General features: G+C 44.5%; 1 protein-coding gene and 1 long non-coding RNA gene across 3 annotated transcripts in view; one reads left to right on the top strand and one right to left on the bottom strand.

Moving 5' to 3' along the window:
- The window catches only part of GRHL3 (grainyhead like transcription factor 3), a 48715-nt gene that overhangs the window by 8795 nt on the left and 25231 nt on the right, over window positions 1-14689 (bottom strand). For both annotated transcript variants that reach the window (XM_081921473.1, XM_081921474.1), the window contains exons 8-15: window positions 14507-14601; window positions 12470-12628; window positions 8838-8916; window positions 6244-6377; window positions 4872-4909; window positions 3949-4037; window positions 2363-2448; window positions 950-1014 (exon numbers count right to left, since the gene is read on the bottom strand). In XM_081921473.1, coding sequence (XP_081777599.1) covers window positions 950-1014; window positions 2363-2448; window positions 3949-4037; window positions 4872-4909; window positions 6244-6377; window positions 8838-8916; window positions 12470-12628; window positions 14507-14601 — 745 coding nt within the window. The remainder of the gene's footprint in view (window positions 1-949; window positions 1015-2362; window positions 2449-3948; window positions 4038-4871; window positions 4910-6243; window positions 6378-8837; window positions 8917-12469; window positions 12629-14506; window positions 14602-14689) is intronic.
- Window positions 95-11255, top strand: LOC309375669. The gene is made up of 3 exons (XR_014170991.1): window positions 95-783; window positions 4171-4272; window positions 10913-11255. It is a non-coding gene; the product is annotated as an uncharacterized lncRNA (long non-coding RNA).

Genomic DNA, 14689 nt, shown 5'->3' with positions numbered 1-14689 from the left:
TTTAGCTTTCTGTGTTTTATCCGTGTTTGTTTTAGTTTTTATAAGCCACATTGAGTCCCAGTTTTTGGGGAAAGACAGGATGATGATAATAATAATAATAATAATAATAATAATAATAATAATAATAATAATAATGATGATGATGATGATGATGTATCCCCAACCTTCCTTTAGGCAATCTGATCTGGGCCAAAATTACTTCCCTCCCTAAATGATGACTCTCCTCACAAAAGTGACCCAAAGTGACTTTCATCAAAATCAATTAAAACAAATGCAGAAATCATAGAATTGTAGAGTTGGAAGTGACCCCCAGGATCATCCAGCCCAACCCATTGCAATGCAGGAATCACAATGGAAGCATTCCTGACAGGTGGCTATAACCAATGAAATTCAAAGAACACAACTATACAGACGGGTCTTGCACATCCGCCCCCAACTAAAAAACGGCCAGTGATGATCTATCAGGTTTTGGTCATGGACAAAAGCACCACCTGCCACCATGCTCAAAACAGCCCTGACCTTTATTGGATAATATTTCTCTGCTGTACTATAGTTACAGCTATAGTCATCATGATGGCTCTTTGATACCTAGAGGATGGATGCTAGTTACCATGGAACAGCAGCAGGAGACAGCAGTTACCTGCATGAGTTAGCCACTGTGGGAATCTGGGTCCTGGATTTAGATAGGTCATTAGTCTGATCCAGCACGGCTGGACTTACGTTCTTCATGGAGGTGCACAGAACTCTTCCTCAGAACCAGTACCACAACAGCGCTGAAGGCTGGTAAGGAGTTCTGTTGGTTTCTAAAGGCTGCATACTCAAGGACTACTCCCATGCTGAAATTGTCTTGCCTGTTTTCTAGTACAGCACCCACTGTCTATGTTACAGTGCAGAAAGTCACAGAGTGGAGCAAACCACACAGAGTAAACATGGATGGGCCATCACTTACCCTCGCTTGCATTTTTTATAGACTTTATAGATGCTTTCTTCAGGCAGACCGTATTTTTCTGAAATCTGGAAGAGAAAAATAATATTCTGTAAATACTGTTGCCAGAGGCATCCCCCCAATGGATAATGTTCTAGCAGTAAAGGGAACCACTGCAGGCAATGCTGGAATCTCTGACCTACTGAGCCTGTAATCTTTTGCATTTTTATTTTATTGTACACCGTTTCAATAGTTTTGGTAGCAAAGCAGTATATAAATCTGAGGATAAGATTAAAATTAAAATATTTATTTGGGAGCAGCCCAAACCTCTCTCCTGCAATCCCTTTTCTGATGCTTTCCCAAAGGCGGTTCTGTAAATTGATATTTCCCCCCCCAAGTGCTGTTTGCTCTTTTCCAATGTAAAAGTGTGCAAAACCAACACACACACACACACAAGCACAGCCATAAAAAACGGCTATCAGATAATTTCAGACGATTGTTTGCTTTATTCCCCACCTCAGCAAAGAAGAGCTGGGGTTATCAGGAATGGTGCTGATAGACATCACAGAAATATGCTTCGCATTGTGTGCTCTGCAAACACTGAGAAGCGGGGAGGGGGAGGTGGGAGAGAGAGAGAGTTTCCAGCCAGCCCAAGGGAAAGGAAGTGAGGTGCAGAGGAGAAAAGCCTGACCAGAAAAACTTTCTCCACCTGGGAAACTGATTGGAGAAGGGGCGTTTAACAGTGCGAAATATGAAAGTCATCACCATTAAAACAACATCAACAAAAAGATGCACTTGGCAGGGGGCTGTAGTTGGCTGTGACTTTCTGCGTTGTATAAAAGAGCCCCCATACTGGTCAAGGTCAGAACAGGCATATTGTAATCCAATATGCAATATGCATTCAAATATAACACCCCAAAGTGATTGCACTACACTACTGGCATCAGTGCTGGCCCACGACCTTTGACTGACCAAGGCAGAAAAGCTTCATTACGCCTTTCTTATATTGAGCAACACAAAATCTTCTGCACAAGCCTCATTGGGCCTGCTGGGACCTTAGAGTAGCTCTTAGCTCTTCCAGTGGAGATTCTGCAGAAGAAGGCCCTGCATGTCATGTAGTGGAGGGGTTTTAAATGCTGGATTAGGGTCTAGGAGACTAAGGTTCAGAATCCCCACTCAGCCATGAAGCTCGCTGGGTGACCTTGGGCCTGTCACTGTCTCTCAGCCTAACCTACCTCACAAGATTGTTGAGGCGAGAAAATGGGGAAGGGGGAGAACCATTTATGCCACCTTGAGCTCTTTGCAGGAAAAGCGGGATATAAATGCAACAACTCCCCCCAAAGTATTTACTATTACTTCATTAGGTAGCCTAGTAAATTTTATGTAGCAGAGATGACCAGGGGGCGGAGGGGGGGGAGAGATGGGGGTAAAACTTACAGCATTCCTCAGGCCTTTGAGGTCTGGCGTCTTCAGCATGAGAGCATCAAAAACCTCCTCCGATTCTCTTCGTACATAGAGCAAGACTGAAATGTAAGAAACAGACAGCTGTCACGTGTGGGCTCAGCCTTCAAGAGTTGGTCATTTCTAACTACACAGAGGCTACATACAGTGGTACCTCGGGTTACATATGCTTCAGGTTACATAGGCTTCAGGTTACAGACTCCGCTAACCCAGAAATAGTACCTTGGGTTAAGAACTTTGCTTCAGGATGAGAAAAGAAATCATACTCCGGTGGCATGGCAGCAGCAGGAGGCCCCATTAGCTAAAGTGGTGCTTCAGGTTAAGAACAGTTTCAGGTTAAGAACGGACCTCCAGAATGAATTAAGTGCTTAACCTGAGGTACTACTGTATACACTCCTGTTAACTCTGCATCCAGTGCACTCTTGCCACTGTTTTCGGATGCGATGTATACACAGTGTTAGCCACAATTTATATCTATGCTCTCGTTTCTTATGAAATTAGGGCTATGTACACATTACTGGCTTAAAACGTAGTGAGGTTGTCTCCCCGTTCTGCACACTGTCTTTTAAGTTGCATTTATATGCTGCTTTACACACCAGAGAATCGGTGGGGATGCCTTCACCCAGTGCACATTTACCTGATTGGTTTCCCCACACTTGCAACTCCCCCCCCCAGCTCCTATTCTGTGAAGCTGTCATCTGTGCATGCGTTGTCATCTGCACAGGTACAACAGCTGTCTCAAATGCACACACCTCAGTTAATGCAGCTTAGGCTTTCAAACTGGATAGAAGCTGGTTTGAGGGAAATCGCATCAAGCAGCAGTATTTCTCAAGAAACTACAGGATAGATATGGATTGTGGGTAATGTCATGTGTACTCGGCTTCAAACACCAGTGTTGGGAGCACGCTGGAGTCAGAGTACCGCATTTTTCCATGTATTAGACAATGTTTCTCCATACACAGATAGTGCAGATGGGGGACGGGCGATTGGTTGCAGCCACGAGCAGGAGATTGTCAGTGGCGATTAGGCGGGTGATTGGTGGGTGAGGCAATGCCTGCTGGCGATTGGCTGCTGCTATGGCAATTGGACGGGTGATTGGCGGCTGCTTGGTGGTTTTGGCGAGCGTTTTTTGGCAACCCCTCAAAAAAAGCTCAACAACTGTGGGCAATCGCCCCCTCATTTCCTTAATTTGGAGTCCCCCAGAATAGGGGTCGTCTTATACATGGGGGCACGTTATACATGGAAAAATACGGTAAATGGCAATGTGTGTACAGCTATATTAAAAATAGAGCTCCTCTTCTCAGTCTGCTGAGACTTTGGAAGTGCCAGTTAGTTGTCCTTCACCCCACCAAGTTGCCCCGTGATAAGATCCTCAAGGTGAGATCTCCTGTCTGGGCCTTGCCTTCAGTGCCATTTTTCATGGGCACATTTTGTAAGCCCACATTTTGTAAGCCCACAAGGCTCTTTCCTCATCTGTTCCACCTGAGGTTGTCGTTTCTTTGTCTATAGCTTGGTGTTGGGGTGGGGGTATGTGTGTGCGTAATCTCCGATAGCAATATTACCTCGTTGAGGGTCTTCCTCTTTGGCTTGCTTTGAAGCTAAAGGGTCAAATTCATCAGGAAATGAAGGGCAGCTCCTCTTTAACGGCAACCTTAGTGAGGAAAATGAAAGTTCAGAAGATTCCAGGATGGGCACCAAGATTCAGAAACAAGTGGTTCAAATGTCAGTACTGATGCATTGTTAAAGAACAAAAACAAAAACACAGCTTTCCTTCATTTCCACAGGGCCAATGCAGAAAATGTCCTAGTGGATTGTGCCCCATGGAGAGGGTCCCTCTGGTCTCCTTCTCTGCCACTCCAAATCCAATTCCTCACATTGCCCAACAGGTAAGGACACCAATGATGCTGAGCATTCTTCCTGCATCTCCAACCATTTCCTTGTGGAAGGCTAGGTTGTGGCAAAGTTCATGGTACAAGTCCTGCTCAGAGTAGACCTACTGAAGTTAATTAACATGACCAACTTAGGTTCATCTATTTCAATGGGTCTACTTTGAGTACAACTTCTTTGGACACAACCCAGCATATATATCCTTGCCCTCAGTCTCACAGCACTTCAGCATAGCTCCTGTTCATTTGGTTTCAATGGGATTCTCACTCCAGATAATGTCCTACCAACATTATATTTCACCACTTTTATATATCCTGCATTTATTCCATTAGGGACCTCAAGATCTGGTAGACATCAACTTTGCAGGGCTGAAGGCACCTGATACAGCAAACTTCCTGCGGTTAATTGGGTCTGGGTTTGGTCAGTGCCTGGATCAGAGGCCTATTTATGTGGCCTTGACAAGACTCCCAGAGAAAGATGGGACAGAAACAAAATCAAAATGGGAAGTGGGAACAGGGCCAATGGGCTGCCTAATTATGCAAGAATATCTCGGACATGTGAGCCAAGGGGGGGGGGGGAATGAATGCATATTTTGTACCTGCTAGAGTCATGTGGAACACCAGCGGTGGGTAATGCCTGTTGGAAAAAAAGAAAAGAGAGATGCTTTAGTCCTTTGAGATTAAAAATGCCCCAAACTTTTTGGGGCAAAAGCATTGTGGCCTCTCAGAAGGAAATCTTCTTTAGACTCTGTGGGTTGTATTCACCCAAGTCCTACTCAGAGTAGATCCCCTGAAAGTAATGAATCTAAGTTAGTCCCATCTATTAACTTCAGTGGGTCTACTCTGAGTAGGACTAGCATTGAATACCAGCCTATATGAGAGAGTAGACCTTTCAATCCTCTCCCTCCCCTGCTTAAATTGTGCTTCTGTGGCCAGACACTCTCCACTCCTGCTCTCTAATCTCCTCACATCTTTATATGAATCCATTTTGGCTTTTAAATTCCTTCTCAAAGCCTGTACTTTCCTTGCTAGGTATCCCTAGACAGACAGTGAGTGGATATCTACACTACAAACTTAGGTTTCGTTTTAAACCAGTTTATCATTTATGGCTTTCCCCACAGAATGCTGGGAATTGCATTTTCAGGACATGACAAGTTCTGTCATGGAGCTCTATTACACAATTAACTTCCCAGGGTTTCCAGGGAAAGGGGAAATACTTCTTCTTTTAAAAAAGAACAGAAGTCTGGGTGGGGGGGGGGGTAGAACTGCCCCTAATCAGTCACTTTCTTGATGCTATGCTTTGCACTCCCGTATCTCTTTTTTGATTCACACAAAATTTACAGTGCAGCGTTTAAACCAAGGCTGGGAATCTGTGGCCTTCCAGATGTTGTGGGACTCCAACTCCCATCAGCCCCAGCCAACATTGGCCAATGGCCAGGGATGATCGGAGCTGGAATCCAACAACATTTGAAGGGTCGCAGGTTCCCCGTCCCCAATTTAAACAGCATGCCTCTTCTCCCAAAATCCCTACTCTTGCAGTTGAAAGGTTCCTTTGAAATAAACCAAAATTGAGTCTCGATGCCTAAAATAAATTAAGATAATGGCATCGTTAATGGTGACTTCCTTCCATTCCTGTAGCAGCAGGATGTTTCACTGCCTTAAGAGGTATTTGAAGGCAACATGCAGCTGGAGCTGTAAGGGGCAGGGGCAGCCTGTCCCATTTTGCTGCCTGAGGTGAAACAGGAGGGTGCTGCCCTGCCCATGTGCTGGTCCTGCTTACCAGGGTCACATGGCTGTGACTTCCTGGTTCCAGCACAATTGTGTAATAACAGCTCAAGATCACGTGAGAGCCCCATGAGATCACGTGGAGGCCTCACATGGCTCTCATAAGATTTCTCCAGAACCCAGAGTGCCACAGCCACTTCTCCTTGGTGTTTCATGGATGGGCTGGTTATGGTAAGGGGGACTTACCGTTCCACATCTCTGGAGGTTTGAAAAGTGGACGTTTGGAATAAACAGGACGGGCTGGGTTTCCAAGTCAGCCTGTGGCTTGAGATACGTGATTTCGTTGCCTCGGAAGCCCGAAACCAAACAGCTTTTCAGACCTGGAAAGAAGAAGAGAAACTTACGTTTTCCACCATGTTTGTTGCTATAGAGACTCATCAAGGAGGGGAGTGGCAGAGACTCATCCAAGCCATGGGTGCTTTAGCTGAGATCCCTGCATTGCATGACTTGATGACCCTCAGGGTCCCTCCAACTCTACAGTTCTATGATTCTAAGTAATGAATGTCTCATGTTTGCAAGATTAGGACAAGATCAGCCTTCCCCAATCTTTTGCCTTCCAGATGCTTTGGAACACACACTAGTCAGCCCCGCCCAAAATGTCTGGAAGGCACATGGTTGAGGAAGACTGGGCAAGACAGAGGGGACCTATGAGCACCCTCCCAATGTCTTTCCCTTTGGTTAAAAGCAGCTAAGTAGCGAAGGAAATACTCAAACTGCAGCATCCTCATCCTTCAAAATCTGCACTTATCCGAATTTTGCAATGCAGTTCTCTCTATAGTAAACTAATGTGCACAGAAATGCATATAATTGGGGTGAAGTTTGTATAAAAATGTGTAATATTGGTGAAGACAACATACAAGAAAGAATTATGCTAGGGAATATTGCTTTGCAAAAAATCCACATATTCAGAGAAATTTGCCAGCGAATTTTCAGGAGGCCTTGAAAAAAATGATGTGGAAAGGTAGAGAACTGGAGTTAAGAATAGAAAAATGAGAAGCTGAAAGAAACCCAAATTGACTCATTGACCAACCCTTACTCTCTGCCCAAAAAACATCCCACAAGGTGGCTGAGAATTGTTTTTTAAAAACCAATGAGGTTGGAGGGGGGAGGGAATTCAAATGGAAAAAACAATAGAAACAGACAAAAAACAAAGCCAAAACAAAGACCCAAAGTAGAAGTTTCAGACTTCATGCAACACTAACACAATCTGATCAATCAGCACACACACACACACACTGAGCTTTCTGAAATAATAATAGAAAAAGCCTTTGGGGAACTATTTAACTGAGAGGTGGCCTGGACACTGTTTCTGGAAAGCAAGTTTCTGTAATTTTCACGATCTAATTTTCAGACAAGAATGATTAGATGTGTCTGAAGAACATTAAAAAGTCCAGAATAGAGCATAAGAGTTTCTGTCTCACCTTATTATTAATGATAATAACCTCTAGAGCGCCTACAGTAATTAGGTGCCACACACAAATCAAAATGAAGACACCTGCCCTGCCTTCGAGCTTACAATCTCAGAGACTAGACTTATAAGAGAAAGGGAGTGGAGGGGGAGAGTGGAAGCCAGAGGATAGGGATCAGCTTGACAGTGCCAAAATGAAGAGATATCTCATTCAACTGAGATCTTCTTCTCATTGGCCCCCCACTTTTGGAAGCTGCCTTTGGCTCCATACACACAGCACATCTGAATAACATTCAAAATACCCCCCCAAAAAAAAGGAATCATGGGAATTGAAGTTTGTGAAGGGTGCTAGAAGTGTAGCTCTCTCAGCAGTAAACTGCAGTTCCCAAGATTCTCTGGAGGAAGCCAAGGACTTAAAATGCACATTAAATGTATGAATGCAGCCTCTGACTGTGTCTGACCAATGGCTCATCATAGTTGAGCCAGTGGATCAGACACAGTCCTAGGCTGCATACTATTGACACCTACTGCCAGTGGCTATCCAGGTTTCAAGGGAGGGGTCTTCCCCAACCCTACTTTGGGATGACAGGGATCAAATCTGTGTCCTTCTACGTGCAATGCAGATGTTCTCCGACTGAGCCACAGCCTCTCTCCAGCGGTGCCCAAATTGCAAAACTCTCAACTTGAGGCATGTTCATCAGGCACGTTCGTTGCTAATTTTTAGGCGCCAGGCAAAGTCCGCCGGGAGCTTTTAGTCGTATTTTAAGGATCTCAATCACTGGTTTTAGCTGCTATTTTTATCTTGCCACACTCGTTTGCTCTTCTTCCACCTTTCTGTAGTTTTTATTGCTGTTTTTATTTGACATGCTATTAATTCTGTTTTGAACGTGGAACTGTTTTGTAAGCTTCCCAGAGGACACGTGTCAGGGCATATCGATCCCATGAGTAAATAAATAAATAAAAACGAAAGAGGTGCGTTTGTAGAAACAACCCTTGAAATCCAGTTAGGGCCAGGCTGAGCTGACCCCGCCAGCTGCTCTTTGCTGGGATGAAGACAGAGCAATTTCCCTGCAGCCCTTGATCCTTCTCCGGTCAGGGACTAAGGCTAGATTGCCCTTGCCTTCTTCCTCTTTGCAACCCCCCAAGGCAAGGGACTATTGCGGCAGAGGCCTCTCTGGCAAGCAGAGGGAAGCGGGTTATCTGCAGCTGAGGGTCCTAATCACCAGGCATCTCACTCCCCGGGCCATCCTGCGCACCATGCATTCGAAGCGCACTCTGCCGGCAGCACATGACCTCACACACCCTCCCCTGAAGGCAGCGTTTATATATACAGGGCCCACACCAGCTTCCTCGCCCCTTTCCACTCACTCACCATTGTTATTGGCGTCCAGACATTTTCCCTTCCTCCTGAACTGCTTGCGTTCATCGTCCCGCATTTTCCTCTCTGCTCCCTGCAAGGGAAGTTGAAAGAGATGAGAAGCCGAAAACTTACCAGCACAGGCAACTCCCAATTTACAACACGGCTTACGTTCCAAGGCGCCACACGTTTAAGTGACATCGCATCTATTTGAAACACCTTGAGAAAGCCTGCAAACACCCTTTTCAGTGACGCTTTTGTGATGGTTTTAGGTCACGTCTGGATTTGGTGCAATGCACGCACGGCCGCGCACATATCTGATGCGTCTAAAATGGTGGTTGCCTGTATGTTGCTGTGAAACACATGCCTCCTGAGCATTCGTGGTATTAATAATACTGTCACCTGGGAGGAGATTGCGCCATCTCAGGAGCAGGGACGCAGCGAGGGGGCACAAAACTGGCTGGAGGAGAGGCGGAAAGAAGAGCTAATTTGTTCATGGCTAGGGGGTGCAATCGGGGCGGTTCTGCCAGGGGCGCAAGATCACCTAGCTATGGCTCTGGTCAGGAGCCTGTGCACCAGACACACTGCACCTCCAGGTGAGATCCTTGTTTGCTAAGGCAACGCTGCCTAGTTTCAGGGGGAGAGGCAGGCGTTGCTTCCAGTGAAAATGGCAGCCGAGGAGGCTCTGTTAGGGGAACCGAAGCATTGCCCCACCAAACACAGTCTGCCTGCACCTGCCCGCCTTCTTGCAACCAATCTAAGTGATAGTACTGCTTCTTCCTCCTTAGTCTCAGGAAAAGCACAGGGACAAAACCAGAAGTAGTTGGCTCTGCCTCTACCTGCTCCCTATCTTCTGCCCTGCTGGTCTCAAAAGGGAGCACCCCCTGTGGGTAAATGGGTACACTCAAAAAGGAACACCTTCGTCTCAGAGAGTTACCTAGGATCAGGGTGGATAAAAATCAATGTGGTTTTTAAAAATAATAATAATCAGATTTTAAAAAAATTAAATCAGATTTTTTTAAATTTAAATCGGATTTTTAAAATAAAATGCTTTTGGAGGAAAAATCTTTCTGAATATAGTTTTCTGTTTAAGTTACACTATAGTCCAAAGGGTATTCATCAGGAAAGAAGGATTTGTTTTAAGTTGTTGTTGTCTAAAGTTGTTGTTGTTTTTAATTGTTTAACCACACCAGTTAACAAACATGGATACATATGCTATAATGTTACAGTTTCAGCTAAATAAATTGTTTAAATTGTTATTAAGGAAATTATTATTTTTCTCCTTCCATTAAAGTACAGCAGAAAAGTTGTCCAAATATAAACAATTAACTTATTAAACCTTACAATAAGTTCATAATTACCTCTCTATGTATTTCTAATAGTATAACCAAATCAGAAATTTTTGTTATAACTGTAAAAACTACTCTGAAAATTTATTATTCCAAAAAATGAAACCTTCACCTGGTTGTGAATATTAAGATTATACCAGCAAGAATGAGTCTTTCTATAAAAAATAGAGATTTAAATCAAGTCTTACTGACTAGTGATTTAAATCAATTTGATTTAAATCAAATCCACCCTGCCTAGGATAGCCAGATGCAAAAAGAGGACAGCTTAAAGCAACTATTTAAAAATCCAGGTGATTTCAGCAGATGTAGGTATTAAAGGTGCAGGGGCCCTGCCCTCTTTTGCATCTGTCCTCCCTAGATTATACCTGCCTGCCCCTAGTGATTTACGGCTAAGGAGAGAAGCCAGGTTTCTCCACCTTCCCCACCCCTGCTCCAAACATTGTGTTCCAAATTGCAGCCCATTGACTGTGTGCCGCAGAACACAACAGGATGCTTTCAGATAACCAAAGAAGCCCCTTCTCTGGGCATCCTTGGTTCCATTTCTCAGTTACCCTGAGCTGGAGCGGGGCGGGGAGAGCAATGCTGGAATATGTGTGCGTAATATATGTCCATGGCAGCCTGCATAAGCAAGAGTAGACAGAGCACTCTTTCCATTTCAAATATAAGCCTTCCATTTAAACGAAAGCATTTATCTTAGGGGCAAACTAGATGTGGCATTAATCTTGTGACGGCAATTAACAGGCATTTTGGAGTTTGGAGAGAGACACGGTCAACCATTATCTCCAAAGAGAAAGAAGATTGTAATCCATGAAGCCGTTTCAAACAGGGGAAGGTAAAATTATAGGAGATGCTGTAATTCCACAGGCAGATATGTGTTCCCAGGGAGTCTTTGGGGTCGTAGTTCTCAAGCGGCAGTCCCTTCATCCCACATGGCAAGCCATTTTTTTAAATGAAAGGACTTTTGGAAGAGGTCAGGGTTGTGTATGTCAAATTGCTGTTCAAAAAAATAAAAAGCCTTTGAGAAACCCAAAGTACTTGTTTGGGTCCCAGCCTATAACTGGGGCCAAAAATGCAGAATGCAGGCCTGCACATATTTCTCACCTCAAATTTTGGAAAGCTCGACTAGTGAGGAAAGAATCTAGCTGAACTGGTCTGACGGCCAGTCTAGATGTGATGTTAACAGTATGAACATGTGTAGCACATATGTGTGTGCATGCAATTAACATGCACATTTAAAAGAATGTTTGCAGAATGGAGGCTTCCCTTGTGATGTAGCAGCTTCAGAAGAGTTATTATTGCCAGAATCACAGCAGCACGGTAAGTGTCGAGAGTCTCCCCACCTTCTGCAGTCCTGCTGCTTGGCCTCCCTGCAGGCGATATTAACTTCTTCTTTTGTAAGCCTTCGTCCCAATTGCACCCACACGACTAACCTCACATCTAGTTTGGCCCTCAGTGAAAGGATCCAGAACGTGGAATGCCACCTCTGGGCTAGTACTGAATCAGATTAAGCTCCTAGAACATTTTTATTATATGTTGCCTCCTAGCATTTAAAAACTGGAGGCTCACCAGTGAATTCCAGTCTTGACCGATTTACAGGTGAACTCTTGCACAGTTTACGTTATTCACGTTTAAAAGCTTTCATCAGAGCCAAGTTCTTCAGCTAGCAGTTCAGCTCTTGCAAAGCTGCTCTTAAAAGGCCATGTCTTTGTTTAAGAAGCTTATTTCTTTCTTTCTTACATTCAGTGCTTTTTTTCTAAAAAAAGGTTTAAGGGTACTCTCATTTTCCTACTCTTGTTGAAATACTGCCCCTCAATGAGGCCAAACTTAGATTCACAAAATGTTTAGGGGTACCCCTGCGTCCTCCCAGAAAAAAAGCACTGCTTACATTTATACCCTGCCTCAATCACAGGGAGTTCAAGATGGCATACAAGGCTATCGCCTTCCTGTTTGAGCCTCACAAAAGCTCTGAGAGAAAGTGACTGGCAAAAGGCTATCCAGTGTGAGGAAATTTGAACCTGGGTCTCCCAAGCCCTAGTTCAGGCATCCCCAAACTTGGCCCTCCAGAAACTTTTGGGACTACAACTCCCATCATCCCTGGTTAACAGGACCAGTGGTCAGGGATGATGGGAATTGTAGTCCCAAAATATCTGGAGGGCTGAGTTTGGCGATGCCTGCCCTAGTTTAATGCTCTTACCACCACACCGCATTGACTCTCTGACCCCTTATTCTCATCACTCAGACACACGTCTTTTGGAAGTCCTTTGCATCATGACCTCTTTCCCAAAGGCTTCACTCTACCTTATCACAGAATATTTTGATCTGGCAGACAGCTCGGTGAATAAGCCGGTTTGTCCCAGTACTGTAGTCATAAGTGTCTATCTGGAGGTTCAAAGGGACTCCCTTGACGCCTTTCTGGGAGGAGAAATCTGTGCTCAAGCAGTTCACGCCGATAAACACCTGCAGGAAGAATGGACAGAGTCAGGATGCAGTGGCAGTCAAAGCACTTCTCTGAAAGATACAGCAAAATCCAAGAAGTTTGTAGCTCAATGGTTGGACATCTGCTTTGCATGCAGAAGGCACCTGATTCAACCCCTGCCCATCTCCAAGTAGGGATGGTAGGATGCAACCCTGGGGTGCTGCTGCTGACGATTTTCTGGTCCAACTTTAAGCCCAGCTAAACCTTGCAAATAGAAAATAATGAGCCTGGCTCCATTATTTAGAGGCTGGTAGATTCAGAGACAGGTGGCAGATGCAGGAAAAGGCCTTCAACAGCAACTCCCATGTATTTTATGTCTCTGAAGCCTCAGCCTTCAACAACCCCCTGGGCAGAAAGGGGAACAAGGTTTCTGGTAAGTTACATCTAACCTAAGTGCCCCAGATGACTATCACATGCTTGGAATATTTCCATGGAGGGAAAGTGAAGCGGAAAAAGATGCTTTGAAGATGGCTTATAACCTCTCAGTTTTTAGATTCTTGGTTTTTTTTAAGACCATGGCTACCTTTAGGCTAAAAAGAAAGGTGACCCAATGAAATTTCAGAGCAAAAAAACCTACCAACTGATCAGGTTTCAGAGTCACTAAACAGCAGGATTACTATGCATGTCTACTCAGAAGCCCTATTAAATTCAGGATATCCTATGACTGCAATTCTATGCCCACCTACTTGGGAGTAAGCCACATTTAACTCAGTGGAACTTACTTTGGAGTAGAGTACACTCTGCAAATTCATCTAGCCTTTTTCATTTACACCTCTTGCACAATCTGTCCTGCACATGATAACTCTGTTGCAAGCCAGAACTACCTGTGACCTACCAAGCTAAACAGAGTTTATGGGAAAGTACAACTTGCAGAGCCTTATTAATCTGCAGGCTAATAAATGACAGTTTATAGTCTCAGAGTTGTGGCAGGAAACTTCCCCCCTATAGCCCAGCTAACAGTTTGGTGTCAGCTGCTGGTGTAGTGCTTAAAAGAGCTACGAACATAGCAGGACATGTGACTGGTTTAAATCTCAGTTTGGGCAGGAACTCTTATGAAAGCTTTAGACAAGCCAAATCCCTCCAGACATCCCTTTTATTGTGGGTTCATAATGGTTTGTGCTCATGTTGATATTGCGGTGGTTATATCCAATCGGGCTTTCAATATTATTTGCACATGCAAAAGATTTGGGGCGGACATGCTGCTTTGTTTCTGATCAGCGCATGTCCTGTAGTTTATTGCTGAAATCCTGCAACTTTTCATACCATGAATGTTCTGTTCTGCTTCATTTTTGTCCCACTTTTGTAGTGTTACAGCCCCTTGGGGAAGCAACACATAACAAAGTGAAGCTGGACAAATCCACCACTGATACACTACTGTTGTGTCAAGGCAGAACATGCTGCAGAAAATACCAGCAATAAAACACTAGTCTGGAGGGGCCCCCAGTTTCACCTTTGGAGACAAATAGGGGGTCGTCCCCCCGCAAAAGAGCTGAAGGTAGCACAACAGTGGCACCCCTGCTTATTGTCTGCAGACCTGTCTCAACTCAGTGTCTGTTCAGAGGTTTCCGTAGCACTTCAAGCCCTGCAATGCCTGTTTGACTGGAGTTGATAGCAGAACAAACCATAAAAGACACAAGGGTACAAACTGAAGTCTCCATGTGTGCAGAGGAGTTAGCAAACCTAGCTGAAAGGGCGCTGATGAAAAGTGACTGTGAGTTCGAAGCACGGTTTAATGTTGGAATGCCAAAGCAGGAATGGGGAACATGTGGCTCTCCAGATGTGGCTAAACTACAGGTATGAAATGGAGGTAGGTTTGCGGTACAGGGGGGACCGCATGATTTGCACAGGCCTGGTCATACCTTTGCTTCTTCAGCAATGTTCCAGACGAAGGACAAGGCGTTGTAAGCCACCTCCTCAATATGCTGCACAGTATTGAAATTCTCTTTACAGTCAGCTGGAAGGCATGAAACATGCAGTTACTCTTCAATTGCCCAATTATAACTTTTGAATTAAGTAACAACCATACTCTTAAAGAGGTGTGA

Source organism: Podarcis melisellensis (genome assembly GCF_964234715.1).
Source record: "Podarcis melisellensis genome assembly, chromosome: 8".
Lineage (NCBI taxonomy): Eukaryota > Metazoa > Chordata > Lepidosauria > Squamata > Lacertidae > Podarcis > Podarcis melisellensis.
This window is presented reverse-complemented; position numbering and strand designations above follow the sequence as displayed.